This window comes from Canis lupus, chromosome 14, assembly GCF_048164855.1.
Source record: "Canis lupus baileyi chromosome 14, mCanLup2.hap1, whole genome shotgun sequence".
Classification (NCBI taxonomy): domain Eukaryota; kingdom Metazoa; phylum Chordata; class Mammalia; order Carnivora; family Canidae; genus Canis; species Canis lupus.
In genome coordinates, this window is record NC_132851.1 from 42703711 (window position 1) to 42719689 (window position 15979).

General features: G+C 53.4%; 2 protein-coding genes across 3 annotated transcripts; both read left to right on the forward strand.

Moving 5' to 3' along the window:
- Positions 1-36: 36 nt before the first annotated feature.
- LOC140604006 (ral guanine nucleotide dissociation stimulator-like) lies at positions 37-6858 on the forward strand. Its single transcript, XM_072774864.1, has 7 exons — positions 37-224; positions 711-818; positions 4251-4435; positions 4774-4967; positions 5116-5402; positions 6179-6394; positions 6751-6858. The coding sequence occupies exons 1-7, from the start codon at positions 87-89 to the stop codon at positions 6856-6858; spliced, it is 1236 nt and encodes a 411-aa protein (XP_072630965.1). The 5' UTR covers positions 37-86.
- Positions 6859-7453: 595 nt separating this feature from the next.
- On the forward strand, positions 7454-10219 carry LOC140604007 (ral guanine nucleotide dissociation stimulator-like). 2 transcript variants are annotated; one of them, XM_072774865.1, is made up of 7 exons: positions 7454-7946; positions 8184-8255; positions 8373-8438; positions 8677-8751; positions 9298-9330; positions 9684-9805; positions 9995-10219. In XM_072774865.1, exons 1-7 carry the CDS (start codon positions 7938-7940, stop codon positions 10071-10073), a joined length of 456 nt encoding a protein of 151 aa, XP_072630966.1. In that variant the 5' UTR covers positions 7454-7937; the 3' UTR covers positions 10074-10219. The 2 variants fall into 2 exon arrangements, with proteins under 2 accessions (XP_072630966.1, XP_072630967.1); XM_072774866.1 differs by lacking the exons at positions 7454-7946; positions 8373-8438 and having other exon boundaries at positions 8000-8255.
- The last annotated feature ends 5760 nt before the right edge of the window (positions 10220-15979 follow it).

The following is a 15979-nucleotide window of genomic DNA, read 5'->3' on the forward strand; positions in this document are numbered from 1 at the left end:
AGGCCTGCAACTGATTTGGAACTCTGGTGACCAGGCACCTGCATTCCACAACCGCTCACTTTACTGGAGACGGTTGAGAGAACAAGATGTCCTCTTGCTGTTGTCCTACTTTGAGTTGCTCTGGGCTCTGGAGAGTCCAGAGTGAGAGATGTTCACGTAGCTGTCGACGTCAGCTCGGCCCTCTTCTCCGACGTTTCTGCTTATGTGGCAGGAGACCTCAACAGGTACAACAAGGCAACCTGGGGAGGCCACTGGAGAGCAGGCACACTGTGATCTCAGCTGAGCGGGCTCCCACCTCTGCCACCTCCTTGTGTGTGTGTCTGTGTGTTTATGCGTGTGTGAGTGTGTCTGGGTGTGTGTGTGTATGTGTGTGTGCGAGTGTAGAGGGGACCGAGGAGAGGAACATGCCCTTCTGGGCACAAACCAGCTGCCAGCTGTTGGCAGCCTGACACACCTTTGATGTTCAGACCCCAGGCCATAGCAGGCAGATGAGAAGGGGAGTCCTGGGGACCAAGCTCAACTCCCAGTATGGGAGTCATGAGCCCAAGAGCCTCTTTCATCTGGCTTCCTCCTTGCCAGATGTCTCCACAGCTGCCCCTCTGGCCTGAACAGGAGAACGTGGTTTCTAATGAAGGTGTCCCCTGGGGGTGATGTCGCGGGAGGACCCTAAGGTCTCTTGGCCCTGTATTTACGGGGCACTCTATTTGCAGAGCTGCACCCAGGAGGTCTTGGAAGAGATGGTCTCTGGCTTCAACTATTCCAGCTCCCTAGACAATGATCTGGTGCTCCCGACAAACAGGGATCGGTTCTGCTCTGAGGTAAGAAACGGAAGAGGGCTCACCCCAGAAATATGGCCCCCACACAAATGAGGAGAGAAAGCTGGGGCCCTCCCCTAGTGTGTCCACATGAGTGTCCCACAGGCCCAACCGCAGAGAGATCTGAACCTCTACGCCTAGCCTCCAGCTACGTGGGATGTGGGAGGACACTCTTCACCTGTGTTGGAGTGGTGCAGGATATAGTTCATGTTTTGAGGAATTGGAGGGCTTTGTTTTGTTTTGTTTTCCCAAAGCCATGAGGATCTTTGCATTCTACTTCTGTTTTTTTTTTTATAATAAAGTTGTTTTTATTGGTGTTCAGTTTGCCAACATACAGAATAACACCCAGTGCTCATCCGTCGAGTGCCCCCCTCAGTGCCCGTCACCCACTCACCCACACCCCCTGCCCTCCTCCCCTTCCACCACCCCTAGCTCTTTTCCCAGAGTTAGGAGTCTTCGTGTTCTGTCTCCCTTTCTGATATTTCCCACACATTTCTTCTCCCTTCCCTTATATTCCCTTTCACTATTATTTATATTCCCCAAATGGATGAGAACATACACTGTTTGTCCTTCTCCGACTGACTTACTTCACTCAGCATAATACCCTCCAGTTCCATCCACGTCGAAGCAAATGATGGGTATTTGTCATTTCTAATGGCTGAGGAATATTCCATTGTATACATAAACCACAGCTTCTTTATCCGTTCATCTTTCGATGGACACTGAGGCTCCTTCCACAGTTTGGCTATTGTGGACATTGTTGCTGTGAACATTAGGGTGCAAGTGTCCAGGCGTCTCACTGCATCTGTATCTTTGGGGTAAATCCCCAACACTGCAATTGCAGGGTCGTAGGGCAGGTCTGTTTTTAACTCTTTGAGGAACCTCCACACACTTTTCCAGAGTGGCGGCACCAGGTCACATTCCCACCAACAGTGTAAGAGGGTTCCCTTTTCTCCACATCCTCTCCAACATTTGTGGTTTCCTGCTTTGTGAATTTTCCCCATTCTCACTGGGGCGAGGTGGTATCTCATTGTGGCTTTGATTTGTATTTCCCTGGTGGCAAGTGATGCAGAGCATTTTCTCATGTGCGTGTTGGCCACGTCTGTGTCTTCCTCTGTGAGATTTCTCTTCATGTCTTTTGCCCATTTCATGATTGGATTGTTTGTTTCTTTGCTGTTGAGTTGAATAAGTTCTTTATAGATCTTGGAAACTAGCCCTTGATCTGATACGTCATTTGCAAATCTCTTCTCCCACTCTGTAGGTTGTCTTTGAGTATTGTTGACTGTATCCTTTGCTGTGCAAAAGCTTCTTATCTTGATGAAGTCCCAATAGTTCACGTTTGCTTTTGTTTCTTTTGCCTTCGTGGATGTACCTTGCAAGAAGTTACTGTGGCCGAGTTCAAAAAGGGTGTTGCCTGTGTTCTCCTCTAGGATTTTGATGGAATCTTGTCTCACATTTAGATCTTTCATCCATTTTGAGTTCAATTTTGTGTCTGCTGCAAGAGAGTGGTCTAGTTTCATTCTTCTGCATGTGGATGTCCAATTTTCCCAGCACCATTTATTGAAGAGACTGTCTTTCTTCCAGTGGATCGTCTTTCCTCCTTATCGAATATTAGTTGACCGTAAAGTTCAGGGTCCACTTCTGGGTTCTCTATTCTGTTCCATTGATCTATGTGTCTGTTTCTGTGCCAGGACCACACTGTCTTGATGACCACAGCTTTGTAGTACACCCTGAAATCTGGCATTGTGATGCCCCCAGATATGGTTTTCTTTTTTAAAATTCCCCTGGCGATTCCCCTGTCTTTTCGGATTGCACACAAACCTTAAAATAATTTGTTCTAACTCTCTGAAGAAAGGCCACGGTATTTTGATAGGGATTGCATTAAACGTGTAAATTGCCCTGGGTAACATGGACATTTTCACAATATCAATTCTGCCAATCCATGAGCATGGAATATTTTTCCATCTCTTTGTGTCGTCCTCTATTTCCTTCAGATGCGTTCTGTAGTTTTTAGGGTATAGATCCTTTACCTCTTTAGTTAGGTTTATTCCTAGGTATCTTATGCTTTTGGGTGCAATTGCAAATGGGATTGACTCCTTAAGTTCACTTTCTTCAGTCTCATTGGTAGTGTAGAGAAATGCCACTGATTTCTGGGCATTGATTTTGTACCCTGCCACGCTACCAAATTGCTGTATGAGTTCTAGCAATCTTGAGGTGGAGGCTTTTGGGTTTTCTATGTAGAGTATCTTCTGTCTTCTGTTTTTATTATTTCACCTACTAGTCCCAGATATGCTTTGGAGAAGCCAGCTCCACCGTCCCTGCCGACCTTCTCTGAGCCCTTCCAAATCATCACACTAAGGAGGGTGATTTAACACAAAAGCAAGGGCGGGATGAAGCCATCCTATATGTTTTCATATCGAATGTTTACATAGTTTCTCCCTATATGTTTCTCAATAACATGTCGTCTCTCAGAACACATCAGATCATTGTAGGCCCAACAGCTCATGAGCTGTATCCTGATAGATCTTCGTAGGCCTCCATCAATGGGGCCGTCTGCCACAGGCATTCAGACTCTCAAGGCCCTGGCCTTTGACCTAATGCCATTCTCTTGCCATCTCTGCAGTCCTGGAAGGAGCACCTTATGTGTCCCCACAGACTGTTTGGGTTGCTAGACCTGCCATAACCTGGAACCCCAGATGAGGGGGAAGGCCTCTGATGCCTCCTGGCACCAGTAGCTGGCTCTTTTTGGAATGATCCACCCAGGAACGCTTGGATGAGGTGCTCATCCAAGAGTTCAACTCCTCCATCTCCCCTGACAAGCAGAAGGGGATCAGGCCACCAACCACATCCATTAAAGGCCTGCAGTGAGAGCAGGCCCCCATTCATGGTCAATCCACACGCAGAGAGGATCAGGGCATGCCCAGAGCCTACTCTAGAAAAAACTGACACCCTTGGGCCCTGCAGGAGAAGGGAATTTTCCCTTGAGCCTTCCTCCTAGGTCAGGGACAGCCGAAGCCACATTCGCTTAAGGGAAACCCCATGCAGCCCACGCTCTGGTCTCTTCTCACCCACAATGTATATGAACTTGAACAGCATTTGAGGGTCTAGGCCTCTGTGTTCTCGTGGCAGTTGGGATGTAACTGAAGACTCTGTGGCATCCTGGTCTTCGTAAGAGCTAGTAGTTGAGAGGAATGCTGTTGTTGCTCGGCTAACAGAACGTGTTGAAGTGGCCAATGCTTTACCATGTCTTCTCTAAAACCAGTGGTACTTTGAAGCCTCGAACCTTTTTCTGTGTGGGCACTCGAGTCCCTTGTCCTGTGCAACTTTCTGAGGGGTTGGGAGTCTGTGGGCGGGGCGCCAGACCTTGATCTTCCCAGTGGTTCCCGGTTTGGAGGCTGACTACAGTGCCCCTCCTTGTGTCTCTGGTGTGAAAAGCAATCAACCCTATCCGTGAGTGAGGCCAGGACCATGCTGACGCTCAGAGAAGGGAGAATGGATGATTTTCTACAGTCCTTGGTGCCATCCTTCCAGGACAGAAGCCTCATCATCAACCCAGTCCTTTCTTGTCTCTACCAAGTGTTCACCACAGCCCAACGAGTCCTGGGCCAGCAATTCTCTAGGTGAGTGACCACCCCATACACCACTGGGGCCAAGAACAGAAGCTTTGGCGAGCAGACCACTCACCAATCTGCCACAAACCTAAGCCCCAAATCCGGTGTGCGTGGAGGATGCAGTAGAGGAGGCCCTTGGCCATTGAGAAGAGAGAAGAAGTAGAAACACCAGACTCAGACAGGTTTTCTGGATGACCAGGTCATCTACTGCAAGGCCAGCGACAGGGGGGTTGGAAGTCATGCTGAGGACATTCTCGGGGACCCCTACACAAAGAATGGTGCTATGCGAGTACCACATGGCATGAAAGGCCATGCTCTGATGCGGCTCCGCACCTGACTCTCCCCAGCACCCTCTCTCCCATCTCGGGGACCTGGCCTGACCGCAATCTGCAGGACACCTGGCCGTCCCTGCACCGGGCCTGCTTCGATGTACAGGAGTCCTGGGTGCAGGCAAACCTGTATGCCCTGTATTGCCATGCCCCCATTATCGTGATGCCACGGCAACTTCTGCAGCTCACGGAGGCAGACGCAGAGTCAGAGGGTAAGGGGGATTGCAAGCTGGGCAGACTATCTGGGATGGGGTTCAGGGGCTGCGTGTTTCTCTATCGGCCATGGACTCTGCCCTGTTTCTGGAAGGACATGGGGCAAGTCAGCCCTGTGGACAAACATTTCTCCTTATCCTGTCCCAGTGCCAGCTCCACGGCTCCTTCCGGCGTCTCCTCCGTCGGCTCCTCCAGACCTGAAACAAGAGCTGGTGCCTTCCTCACGCGTACCGGGTCCTGAACTGCAGTCAGTTCCACCACCAGCCTTCGTGGGGCCTGACACTCCTTCCCTAAGCACAAAGACGGAGCCACCTCCAGCCCCAGAGGCCACCTGCCACTGGGGAACCCCCGCGCACCAGCGGCATGAGGAGCAGCCTGGGCTCATGGCCTTCCCTCCCAAGCTGGTGGCAGAGCAGTTGACCTCCATAGACGCGGTGAGCAGCGGGGCGCCCAGGCCGGGGGGCCGGGGCAGGCTTGCTTCCTGCTGTCATCTGCCCCAGTCCTGCCTTTCCCTGATGCGCACTTGTGTGGTCGGGGTCCAGATCTCAGCTCCATCCCTTACCAACCACCTCACCCTGTCCAGTTCCTCAAACCCTTGCTCTCACTGTCCAGCTGCAGACTGTGGAGCTAGACCATGGGATGGACTGACCCAGAGTCCCTGTGTCGATTACATGAGCCAGAACTGATACGTAAAGGGGCAGGCCCTGGTCCTGGGCGGGCAGCGGGGGCAACTCACTGTGTGCGGCCGAGCCCACGACTCACCACGCACCTGCCTTGGAGGCCGAGCACCCCACACTTATTAGGCATCTAATGGAAACCGAAGTTCAGGGAGGCAGACAAATGTGTGGCTGTCCCCTACTCTGTGAGAATGTGCTGCTGAGAGGGGAGGAGGGCCAGGGCATGAACACTGGGAGGGGAAGATGCCCCCTGAGGATCCCCCTTAAACTGCCACCTGTAACTTGAAGTTAGTGGGGATGATCAGGGTACAGAGCCCACCTGCCCCCCTACCACCCCCTGGCAGTACCTGCTCCTCGTTCATCCTGCACTGGGCTCCCTCAGGGAAGAGCAATGGAGGGCAGTCCAGGGACTCTAACTGGGTCAGGCCACTTTCTGTGCTGGCTGAGCCCCGGCTCTGACAGGGGACCCCTATGTAGGACATGAATCCTGCATGTGCAATGGCTGTGTGAGCGAGCGTCCCCCTATTCTCTAGGATCTTTTCAAGAAGGTGCAGCCCCAACAGTGCCTGGGCTCCATCTGGTCCAAGAGAAATGAGCCTGGATATGAGCACCGGACATGCACAGTCAGTGCCACCGTCACCCAGTTCAACAACGTGGCCAACTGCGTCATCACCACCTGCCTTGGCAACGCACGCATGACGGCCCGGGACAGGGCGGAGGTGGTGGAGCACTGGATCAAGGTGGCCAAGGTCAGCCTACGGGAGGCCCGGCTGACCTGCTCTTCTGAGCCTGGCAACTGCTCTTCCCTTGATCATTCCTCAAGGCTGAAGTCTCTGCTCTGAGTTCTTCTTCCCGGGAACATGCTGCCCATCCCTTGCATGGCCTGATGTTGGGATGCTCAGTTCCCACATGACTCTTTCCTTGGAGGGAAGGGAAATGCCGCCTCTCCCCAGCAGGGCTCCTCGGGGGGTCCTCCATGCGCCCTTCTGTAGGCCCCTGCACATCCGTCTCATGCAGGAGAGGAGACTGACACTGAGCAGAGTGCAGCTCTCCAGCACACAGGGCTCCTGCTGGCCACCTGACAGCTCATGCTCTTCCTCCCCAGGCCTGCCGAACCTTACGGAACTACTCCTCCCTGCACGCCATCCTCTCGGCTCTGCAGAGTGTCTCAATTCACCGCCTGAAGAACACATGGGCCAAAGTTTCCAGGTGAGGGGTCCTTGCTCCAGAAGGACCATGAACGATGAGAGATGTCCCATAGGCCTGTCCTTTCTGGCTTCCTCGGTCACCCTGGACTTCCTAGGAGGCAGGAATCCATGACAACAGGATGTGGGTGGGCAGGCGGGCAGGGGATTTTCTCAGGCTTCCTGGCCAAGAGGCCACCATGCCTCCAAAGGTCCCCATTTGGGGAGTCTGGGCTGAGCTGAGGTACAAGGTTTTGGATGCGAACATGACAGCAACTAGAGTCTCTTCGCAATTGAAACCAAAACTGACCAAAGCAGAGCTGTTCAATTAATAGGGCATCGGATGCACCGGATGACCCTCCAAAGAGCTCCCTCCCGTGTCCTTCAACGACCTGAGTGCTCAGAGGAACCCAAGGAAACCCTGATCCAGCAGTTGAACTCCTTCGAGGTCTCAGATCACAGGGTCTGCCCTCAACCCGACCCTAGTGTTCCAACATCCGTCCTGCCTTCTTTCTCTCTCCTCAGGAAGAAGATTCAAGCATTTGAAAAACTGTGCTCCCAGGACAATCCCCAGAGCAGGAACCTGCTTCTCAAGGTAGTATGGGAGGTGTTGGGATAGAAAGAGAGGCGGCGTGGGAGCAACGGTGTCCTACGTGACTGAATTAGGGACTGGCCCGGAGCATTCCTTCGGCGAGTGAAGCCTTTGGCATGAACGTGGACGCAGCCTGGGGTGAAAATCCACCAGGGGTGGAAAAGCAGCTGCTGCTCAACCAGGATCCCTGAGCTGGACCCTCGCGCTCCCTGTCGCCAGCCGGTCCCGATGGGGGCCTCTCCCGAACTGGAGAGCCCAGAGGACAGGCCTGCGCCCAGCGAGGGGTTTGAATGGGATGAGGGCCCCAACGGGGATGGTAGGAATAGGACCCTGGGTCCTCGGGAGACCGAGGGAGGGAGCTGGAATTCGCCCCTTTCCCAGTGAGGAACCAGGCTCAGGGAGGCCAGGCTGCAAGCTCCAGGTCACACAGGGAGTGAATGCTGGAGCTGAGGTTGTTCTGGAATCCCTCACGGGAGGCTGAAGGAGGACGTCGCGGCTACCCTCTGCTTCTGGTCGATGTCCAGGGTGTGAGGTCAAAGATGGGTGGTGGAAGGGGAGGTGGGCGGGGTGTGGGGGCGCCTGGGTGACGGGCACTGGGAGGGGCACCTGATGGCATGAGCACTGGGTGTTATTCTATATGTTGGCAAAATGAACAGCATTAGAAATAAATATATACATAAAAAGAAAAGAAAAAAGAAAGTTTGGTGGGAGTAGTGGCCCGAGGTGATCACGGTCTTGAGGAACTTGTCCTTGGCCCTACAGGACCGGCCGGCTAAGCTTGGAGCCCTGGGGATCAACATGCAGACAGCATGGAAGAGGCGGCAGCAGCAGCAGGTGAGCGAGCCCCGGATCCGTGGCCTCGAGCCCAGAGGAGAGGGTTCTCCCCGGAGAGCTGGAAGGCCCCAAATCAAGGCAGGTGGGGCCGTCCAACTCCAGCTCTGCCTCCCGTAGCCACAGCTTCGACAACCCTTCTTTCGAGGTGACCCGGAGGAGGGTCTATACAGCTGGAAACAATGTGTCAGTGGGGGCAGGGCCCGGAGCACCTACACCCCGATGTCCTACAGCTCGCCCTTGACGCGCTTAGGAGGACTCTGGTGTTGTGGGAGGGTGAGGGGGGGAGCCCAGGGGAGGCCCCAAGGGTCCTGGTGTGCACCACGTGGGAGCTGGGGCGGGCGGGCCGGGGTGCTGACCTGTCCCAGGGAGGGACCCCGGGGACCCGAGAGCAGGGCCTCATTCCTTCCCCGCCCCGACACAGGGTGTCGTCCCCTTCCTGGGCTCCTTCCTCACCGAGCTCTTCATGCTGGATACTGCCATGGAGGAGTACCTGGAGGTGCGTGGGCCCGGGGCTGGGACGGGGGGCCAGAGTCCTGATGTGGGGGAGCACAGGGCCCCTGAGCCGAGCCCCGAGCTCTCCGTCCTTGGCAAGTCTCCCCTCCTGAAAGGCTCCCCGCTGCCCTGGGAGGGCGGGTCCAGGGCCCAGGGCTGGGAGGAGTGAGGGAGGCTGCACCTAGGTCACGGGTCCCGAGATCGAGTGTGCGGCCCGAATGCCAAGCGGCCGAGGTCAGGCTGGGTGGGCCTCAGCCTGTGGGGGCCGAGTGACGTCAGGGTCCCCGGCCTGAGCGGGCCCTTAGCGAGCCTCGCATCTCCTGCCCACCTGAGGCTTTGGCCTCCCCTCCTGTGCTCCGGGACGCCAGATCCGTTCCCTCCCCGCCAGGTCTCCTTTCCCTGGACCCGGGGCCTGGCCTGGATCGCAGGCCTGTCACCGGGGTGTCCTGGCCCCTGTGTGCCTGGCCCTAGGGCGTGAGTGGGGGTGGGTAGCGGCACCCAGTAGCACCCGAGGCCTCTCCCCGATGGACTGTGCTTGTCTGCTTTCCAGGGCAATGAGGTCAACCACCGGAAGAAGAACAAGGTGAGGCTCTCTCTGAGCTCCCGCACGGAGGGGGAGGCTGGGGCTGTCAGAGGGGTCCCCGGGAGCACCACGCCGGGCCTCCATCCCCTCATTGTCACATTGTCGGGGACGGTTCCCTGAGAAAGGGAAAGTCCCCGCAGTTGGCCAGGCCAGAGGCGCGGCCATCAGGGACACCTGGCCGGGGCTGGGCCGGGTGGGCTCCCCTCTGAGAACCAGCTGGGACGGGAGGAGTGTGCAGGATGGGGGGTCGCCACGTGTCAGAGACCAGCCCCGGGCCCCTGTCCCCGGGCGCAGCCCCCGAAGGCCTCGCCGCCCCCAGGCTCCTCATGCCCCCGTCCTCTCTCCGGGCCCAGGAGTACCGAGTCCTGACCGAGATCCTGCTGCTCCAGGTGGCCGCGGATCGGTACCGCATCGAGCCCGAGCAGCCGTTCCGGGCCTGGTTCCAGTCTGGGACGTGGCTCAGCGAGGAGGAGAGGTGAGGCCCCCAGGGCTGAGGGCGGGAGGGCGGCCTGCTCAGGGGCCCCTCAGGGATCCTTCTCCTTTGGCTCCCGGGGCGGCCTCCAGCCCTGCTGCTGGGGCTCCAGGCTCCAGCTCCTTGGAAATCCCAGGGGAGACTCCGGACCTGAAGCTCCTGCTCAACTCACACGTGTCCCTCTGTCCTCAGCTACACCCTGTCCTGCCAGCTGGAGCCCCGAGCCGGCCACCAGACAGGAGGAGCCGGCCGCAGTCACCCTCAGGCCTGAGCCGAGGTGCAGGGGCCTCAAGGGGACGGGGCCCGTCTGTGCGACACCACTTCCTCCCGCCTCTTCTATTGGGAGGATGATATGTCATGGTCTTAACTCATAAATGGAAGATTTCAATGTTGTGATATTAAAGCCGCTTTACTGTCCAGGAGTCGTTTGGGTCTTTTGCTTCCTGTTGGAATCTAAGAGAATCAAAAGGTCTCATAGTCATTTTCTATCTTTTCCATCCAGATATTGTTTTCTTTATCGACGAGGGACAGACAGAGGCGGGCTCCGTGTGGGGGGTCGGTCATGGGCCTGAAACCCAGGGCTCCAGGGTCAGGATCTGAGACAGAGGCAGAGGCCCCGACACTGAGCCACCAGGCGACCCTCTTGTGCTCATTTTATAGGAGAAATCTTACAGAGTCCCCAGCTCCTGTATGTGGGAAGAAGTAGAGGATCCAGCCTCCTCCCAGCTCCTGAAGTGCATCCCCAGGCCCCCTTCCCCAGAGGACAGTGTCAGGAACTTGGGCAGACAGCAGAGACACCCCTCAGAGCTGCTGATATTCAGAGGGTGCAGGGACTTCCCCAGGAACAGCAACACCCCTGACCTGGGGGTCCTGAAGGGGACCGCCCGCCAGGACCCTCTCCTGCCCAGGACAGGGGCTCCCTTTGTACACTTTCAAGGAAGGAGGACTTTGTCTTGCCACTTCTTCTGATGTGGATTCTTTTGGCTTGGGTTTCGGGTTTGCCATTCCCATTATTCGGAGCGTGGAGTCGTCTAGGTCAACCTCTGCAATTGCATCAACACCAAAGTGGGCACACACGTAAAGAGACCCTGTGCTGCACATGGACGGCATGAGGCCAGGGGAAGATCATTAGTGGATGACCTCAGGGCAGGCACGGCTTCCATCCTCAGTCTCGCTCTTGGGTTCCAACTTCACCCCTGACCAAGCCTGGAATCCTCCTGGGTCCTTGACAGTGATCTCTGACGTCCTTTTCCCTCTTGGTGTGCATGAGGGGGAGAGATATTTGTGTACATGAAGGCCACACCTGGGCCAGGTTCCATGAACTCCTGTGCTGACTCCTGAGCTAAGATCTCCTGCCTCCCTGTACCTCCCTGGGCAGCTCTCTTGAAAGCAGCAATTCCCTGATGGCCCCAGTTTCTTGGTCGAGGGCCTAGTGGCCGCTCTTCCCTGCTTGGACCTGATGGGTCAGACATCGGCTCCCCCTTGCCAGAATAATGGTTCGGCCGCAGAAACCCACACAATCTCCCTGCGAGACAGGTCTTTGTTGTTCTGATGTCCGTGGTCCCAGACATTCAGCAGCTTGCACACTCAGGCTCAGTGTACACACTTAGACTGTCTTGTCTGGAATCGCTAACTGAGCCTGACCCCTTAGGTCTTATACTTCGGTTATGTCATGGGGGCTCATGAGCCTTTGCTGTCTGGATCGTTGATAGATGATGAGTGAGAGAGGAGCATTCAGGGACTTCCGTGAGGGCAATGCCACCAAGCTGATGACCTGAAGGATCAAATGGCAATAAATATATTCCTATCAATTACCATACGAATGGGGCAGGGGGCAAGGGGGTGGAAGAAGAGGGTCTGCAGGTCACCTGCCCCCCCCAACTTACCTAGATAACTTTAGCATCATCCTGAAAACCTATGAATTCGGCCTGAGATTTAAATAGAGAGTAGCTGGAAGGCCGCAGTGAGAAGATTTGGCGCTTCTCTGAAGGTCGGAAGATGGGGAAAAAGTAAACAAATAAAAAAGCCAACAAGGGGAGGCCCCCCGAAGAACCAGGCTGAGGCTCCAGGGCGAGGCCCCCAGGGCAGGAGAGCCCCCCCGCCCCCGAGGAGCATGAGTTCCAATGAGTTTGGCAGGATCCCAGGAGGGTGGGGAGGCCCTCAGGCTCCCGGGGGCACTAACAGAGCACCTGCGCCCAGGGGGAGCCCCCACCCCGCGGCCAAGATGCCTAAAGGGCTGCAGGGGGCCCCAGGGCCCCGAGTGCGGATTCCAGCAACGCAGGTCCCAGCACCCAGGGTACTAGGGGCACAGCCCAGGACCTGGCTTCCACCCGGGACAGGCAAAGCCCAAAGGCCCAGGAGAGGAGGATGTTCCTGCCCAGGGGGATCCAAGTTGTGCAGGTCCACGGCCCTGCCCCCGGAGCATCCAGGCCCCTGGAGACTGGGAGCTGAGGTAGCTACTGCGGGAGCTGACTCCAGGGCTGGGGAGCCGGCTGCCGCCACAGTGGTTCCTCCTGGGGTCACCTTGTACCTGGGATGAGCAGGGACCTCACAGGATGAACAGCTCCCACTTTGCTGTGCACCTGGCAGGGGCCTGCGCAGCTCCCCCAGGTTCTCATTCCTTAGAAACAGCACAGCAGGACCTGCCACCAGAAGACCACCTAGAAGGACAGCAGAAAAGCCTGTTATTGCCCAAACAGCACTGCAAAGGTCCAGGGGAAGTCGAGGGGGTTACAGTACATAGATTCAGAGGATACGCCCCCTGGCTTTTGGTTTTCTGTTTGCTTCCCCTCCGTTTTTTCTCTTCTCCTCCATGTCCTCCTCCTCTTCCTCCCCCTCCTCCTCCTCCCTCTTCTTCTTCTTTCCTTTTTTTCTGCTCTTTTCTCCTTTTCCCAATACAACTTGTTTCTGGCCACTCTGCACTGAGCAAAATGACTGAAGGAAAAACTAACCTCAAAAGTGAGACTCAGGAACATTCCTCTTTCTCACTGAGTTACAGAATTTGGATTACAATTCAACGTCAGAAAGCCAATTCAGAAGCACAATTATAAAGCTACTGGTGTCTCTAGAAAAAAGCGTAAAGGATTCAAGAGACTTCATGACTGCAGATTTTAGAGGTCACCAGGCAGAAATTAGAAATCAGTTAAATGAGATGCAATCCAAACTAGAGGTCCTAAAGACGAGGGTTCATGAGGTAGAAGAACGAGTGAGAGACATAGAAGACAAGTTGAAGGCAAAGAGGGAAACTGAGAAAAAAAGATAAAAACATTTAAAAGATCATGAGGATCGGTGAAGGGAAAAAAATGACAGCCTCAGAAGGAAAAATCTCCATTTCCTTGGGGTTCCCGAGGGCGCCGCAAGGGACAGAGGTCCAGACATGCATTTGAACAAATCATAGCTCAGAACTTTCCTCACTTGGGAAGGGAAACAGGCATTCAGATCCAGGAAATGAAGAGATTCCACCCCAAAAGGAATAAAAACCAGTCAACACCTCGACATTGAATACTGAAACTTGCAAATTCCAAAGAGAAAGAGAAGATACTTAAAGCAGCAAGAGACAAGAGATCTCTGACTTTTATGGGTAGAAATATGAGATTAACAGCAGACCTCTCCAGAGAGACCTGACAGGCCAGAAAGGGCCGGCAGGATGCATTCAGGATCCTAAATGAGATGAACCTGCAGCCGAGATTACTCTATCCAGCACGGCTCTCATCCAGAATAGAAGGAGAGATCAAGAGCTTCCAAGATAGGCAGGAACTGAAAGAATATGTGACCACCAAGCCGGCTCTGCAAGAAATACAAAGGGGGACTCTGTAATAGAAAGAGGAGGTCCAAGGAAACAATCCACAAAAACAGGGACTGCATAGGTATCATGATGACACTAAATTCCTATCTTTCAATACTAACTCTGAACGGGAATGGACTTAATGAGCCCATCAAAAGGTGCAGGGTTTCAGACTGGATGAAAAAGCAAGACCTACCTATTTGCTGTCTACAAGAGACTCATTTCATTTTTATTTTTTTAAGATTGATTGATTGATGATGGACATAGAGAGAGAGAGAGAGGCAGAGACACAGGAGGAGAGAGAAGCAGGCTCCAGGCCAGGAGCCGGACGTGGGACTCGATCCCGGGAATCCAGGATCGCGCCCTAGGCCAAAGGCAGGTGCCAAACTGCTGAGCCACCCAGGGATCCATGAGACTCATTTGGGGCAAACACCTACAGCCTGAAAATGAATGGGTGAAGAACCATGTACCATTCAAATGGTCCTCAAAAGTAAGCAGGGGTAGCCATCCTTATATCAGATAAACTAAAGTTTAACCCCAAGACTGTAGGAAGAGATGAAGAGGGACACTATATCATACTTAAAGGATCGACCCAACAAGGAGACCTAACAATCATCAATATTTATGCCCCGAATGTGGGTGCTGCCAAGTATATCAGCCAGTTAGTAACCAAAGTTAAGACATACTGAGATAACGATACACTTACTCTTGGTGACTTGAATGTAGCGCTTTCTACGATCCACAGATCTTGTAAGCACAACATCTCCAAAGAAACCAGAGCTTTAAATGATAGACCGGACGAGATGGATTTCACAGATATTTGCAGAAATTTACATCAGACTAACTGAATACACATTTTTCTCAACTGCGCATGGAACTTTCTCCAGAATAGACCACATACTGGGTCACAAATCAGGCCTGAACCGATACCAAAAGATTGGGATCGTCCCCTGCCTATTTTGGCACCATAATGCTTTGAAATTAGAACTAAATCACAAGAAGAAGTTTGGAAGGATTTCAAACACGTGGAGGTTAAGGACCATCCTGCTGAAAGATGGAAGGCTCAAGCAGGAAATTGGAGAAGAACTAAAAAGATTCACGGAAGCCAATGAGAATGAAGATACAACCGGTCACAATCTTTGGGATACAGCAAAAGCAGCCTGAGGGGCAAATACATCGCAATGCAAGCATCCATCCAAAAACTGGAAAGCACTCAAGTACAAAAGCTAACCTTGCATGGAAAGGAGCTGGAGACAAAAAAGCAAATAGAAACTACACCCAGCAGAAGAAGAGTGTTAATAAAGATTCGAGCAGAACTTAATGAAATAGAGACCAGAAGACCTGTGGAACAGATCAACAAAACAAGGAGTTGGTTCTTTGAAAAAATTAAGAACATAGATAAACCATGAGCCAGCCTTATTAAAAAGAAGAGAGAAAAGCCACGAATTAATGAAATCATGAATGACAAAGGAGAGATGACCACCAACACCAAGGAAACACAAACCATTTTAAAAAACATATCATGAGCAGCAATACACCAATAAATTAGACAATATAGAAGAAATAGACGCATTTCTGGGAAACCACAAACGACCAAAACTGGAACAGAAAGAAATAGAAAACCTGACAGGCCAATAACCAGGGAGGAAATTGAAGCCGTCATCAAAAACCTCCCAAGACACAAAAGTCCAAGGCCAGAGGGCTTCCCTGGGGAATTCTGTCAAACGTGAAAGGAGAAACCATACCTATTCTACTAAAGCCGTGCGGAATGATAGAAAGAGACGGGGTACTTCCAAACTCGTTCTCTGAGGCCAGCATCGCCTTGATTCCAAAACTAGACAACGAACCCAGCAGAAAGGAGAATTATAGACCCATATCCCCGATGAACATGGACGGAAACATTCTCAACAAGATACTAGCCAATAGGATCCAATGCGACATTAAGAGGATTGTTCACCATGACCAAGTGGGATTTATGCCCGGGATGCAAGGCTGGTTCAACACTCTAAAGCAATCAATGTGATTGGTCATATCAGCAAGAGAAAAAACAAGAACCATGGGATCTTCTCCATAGATGCAGAGAAAGCATTTGACAAAATACCGCCTCCATTCCTGATGAAAACTCTTCAGAGTGTAGGGACGGTGGGGACACTCCTTAACTCTTAAGAGCCATCTACCAAGAGCCCACAGCAAATATCATTCTCAATGGGGAAGCACTGGGAGCCTTTCCCCTAAGACCAGGAATGAGACAGGGATGTCCACTCTCACCACTGCTAGTCAACATAGTACTGGAAGTCCTAGCCTCAGACCCTGTCTGGCTCCTGGAGCGTTACCACCACATCGTGGTGCGCCCATCGAAATGAGGCCAGAGGAACCTGCTATTGTGATATTCC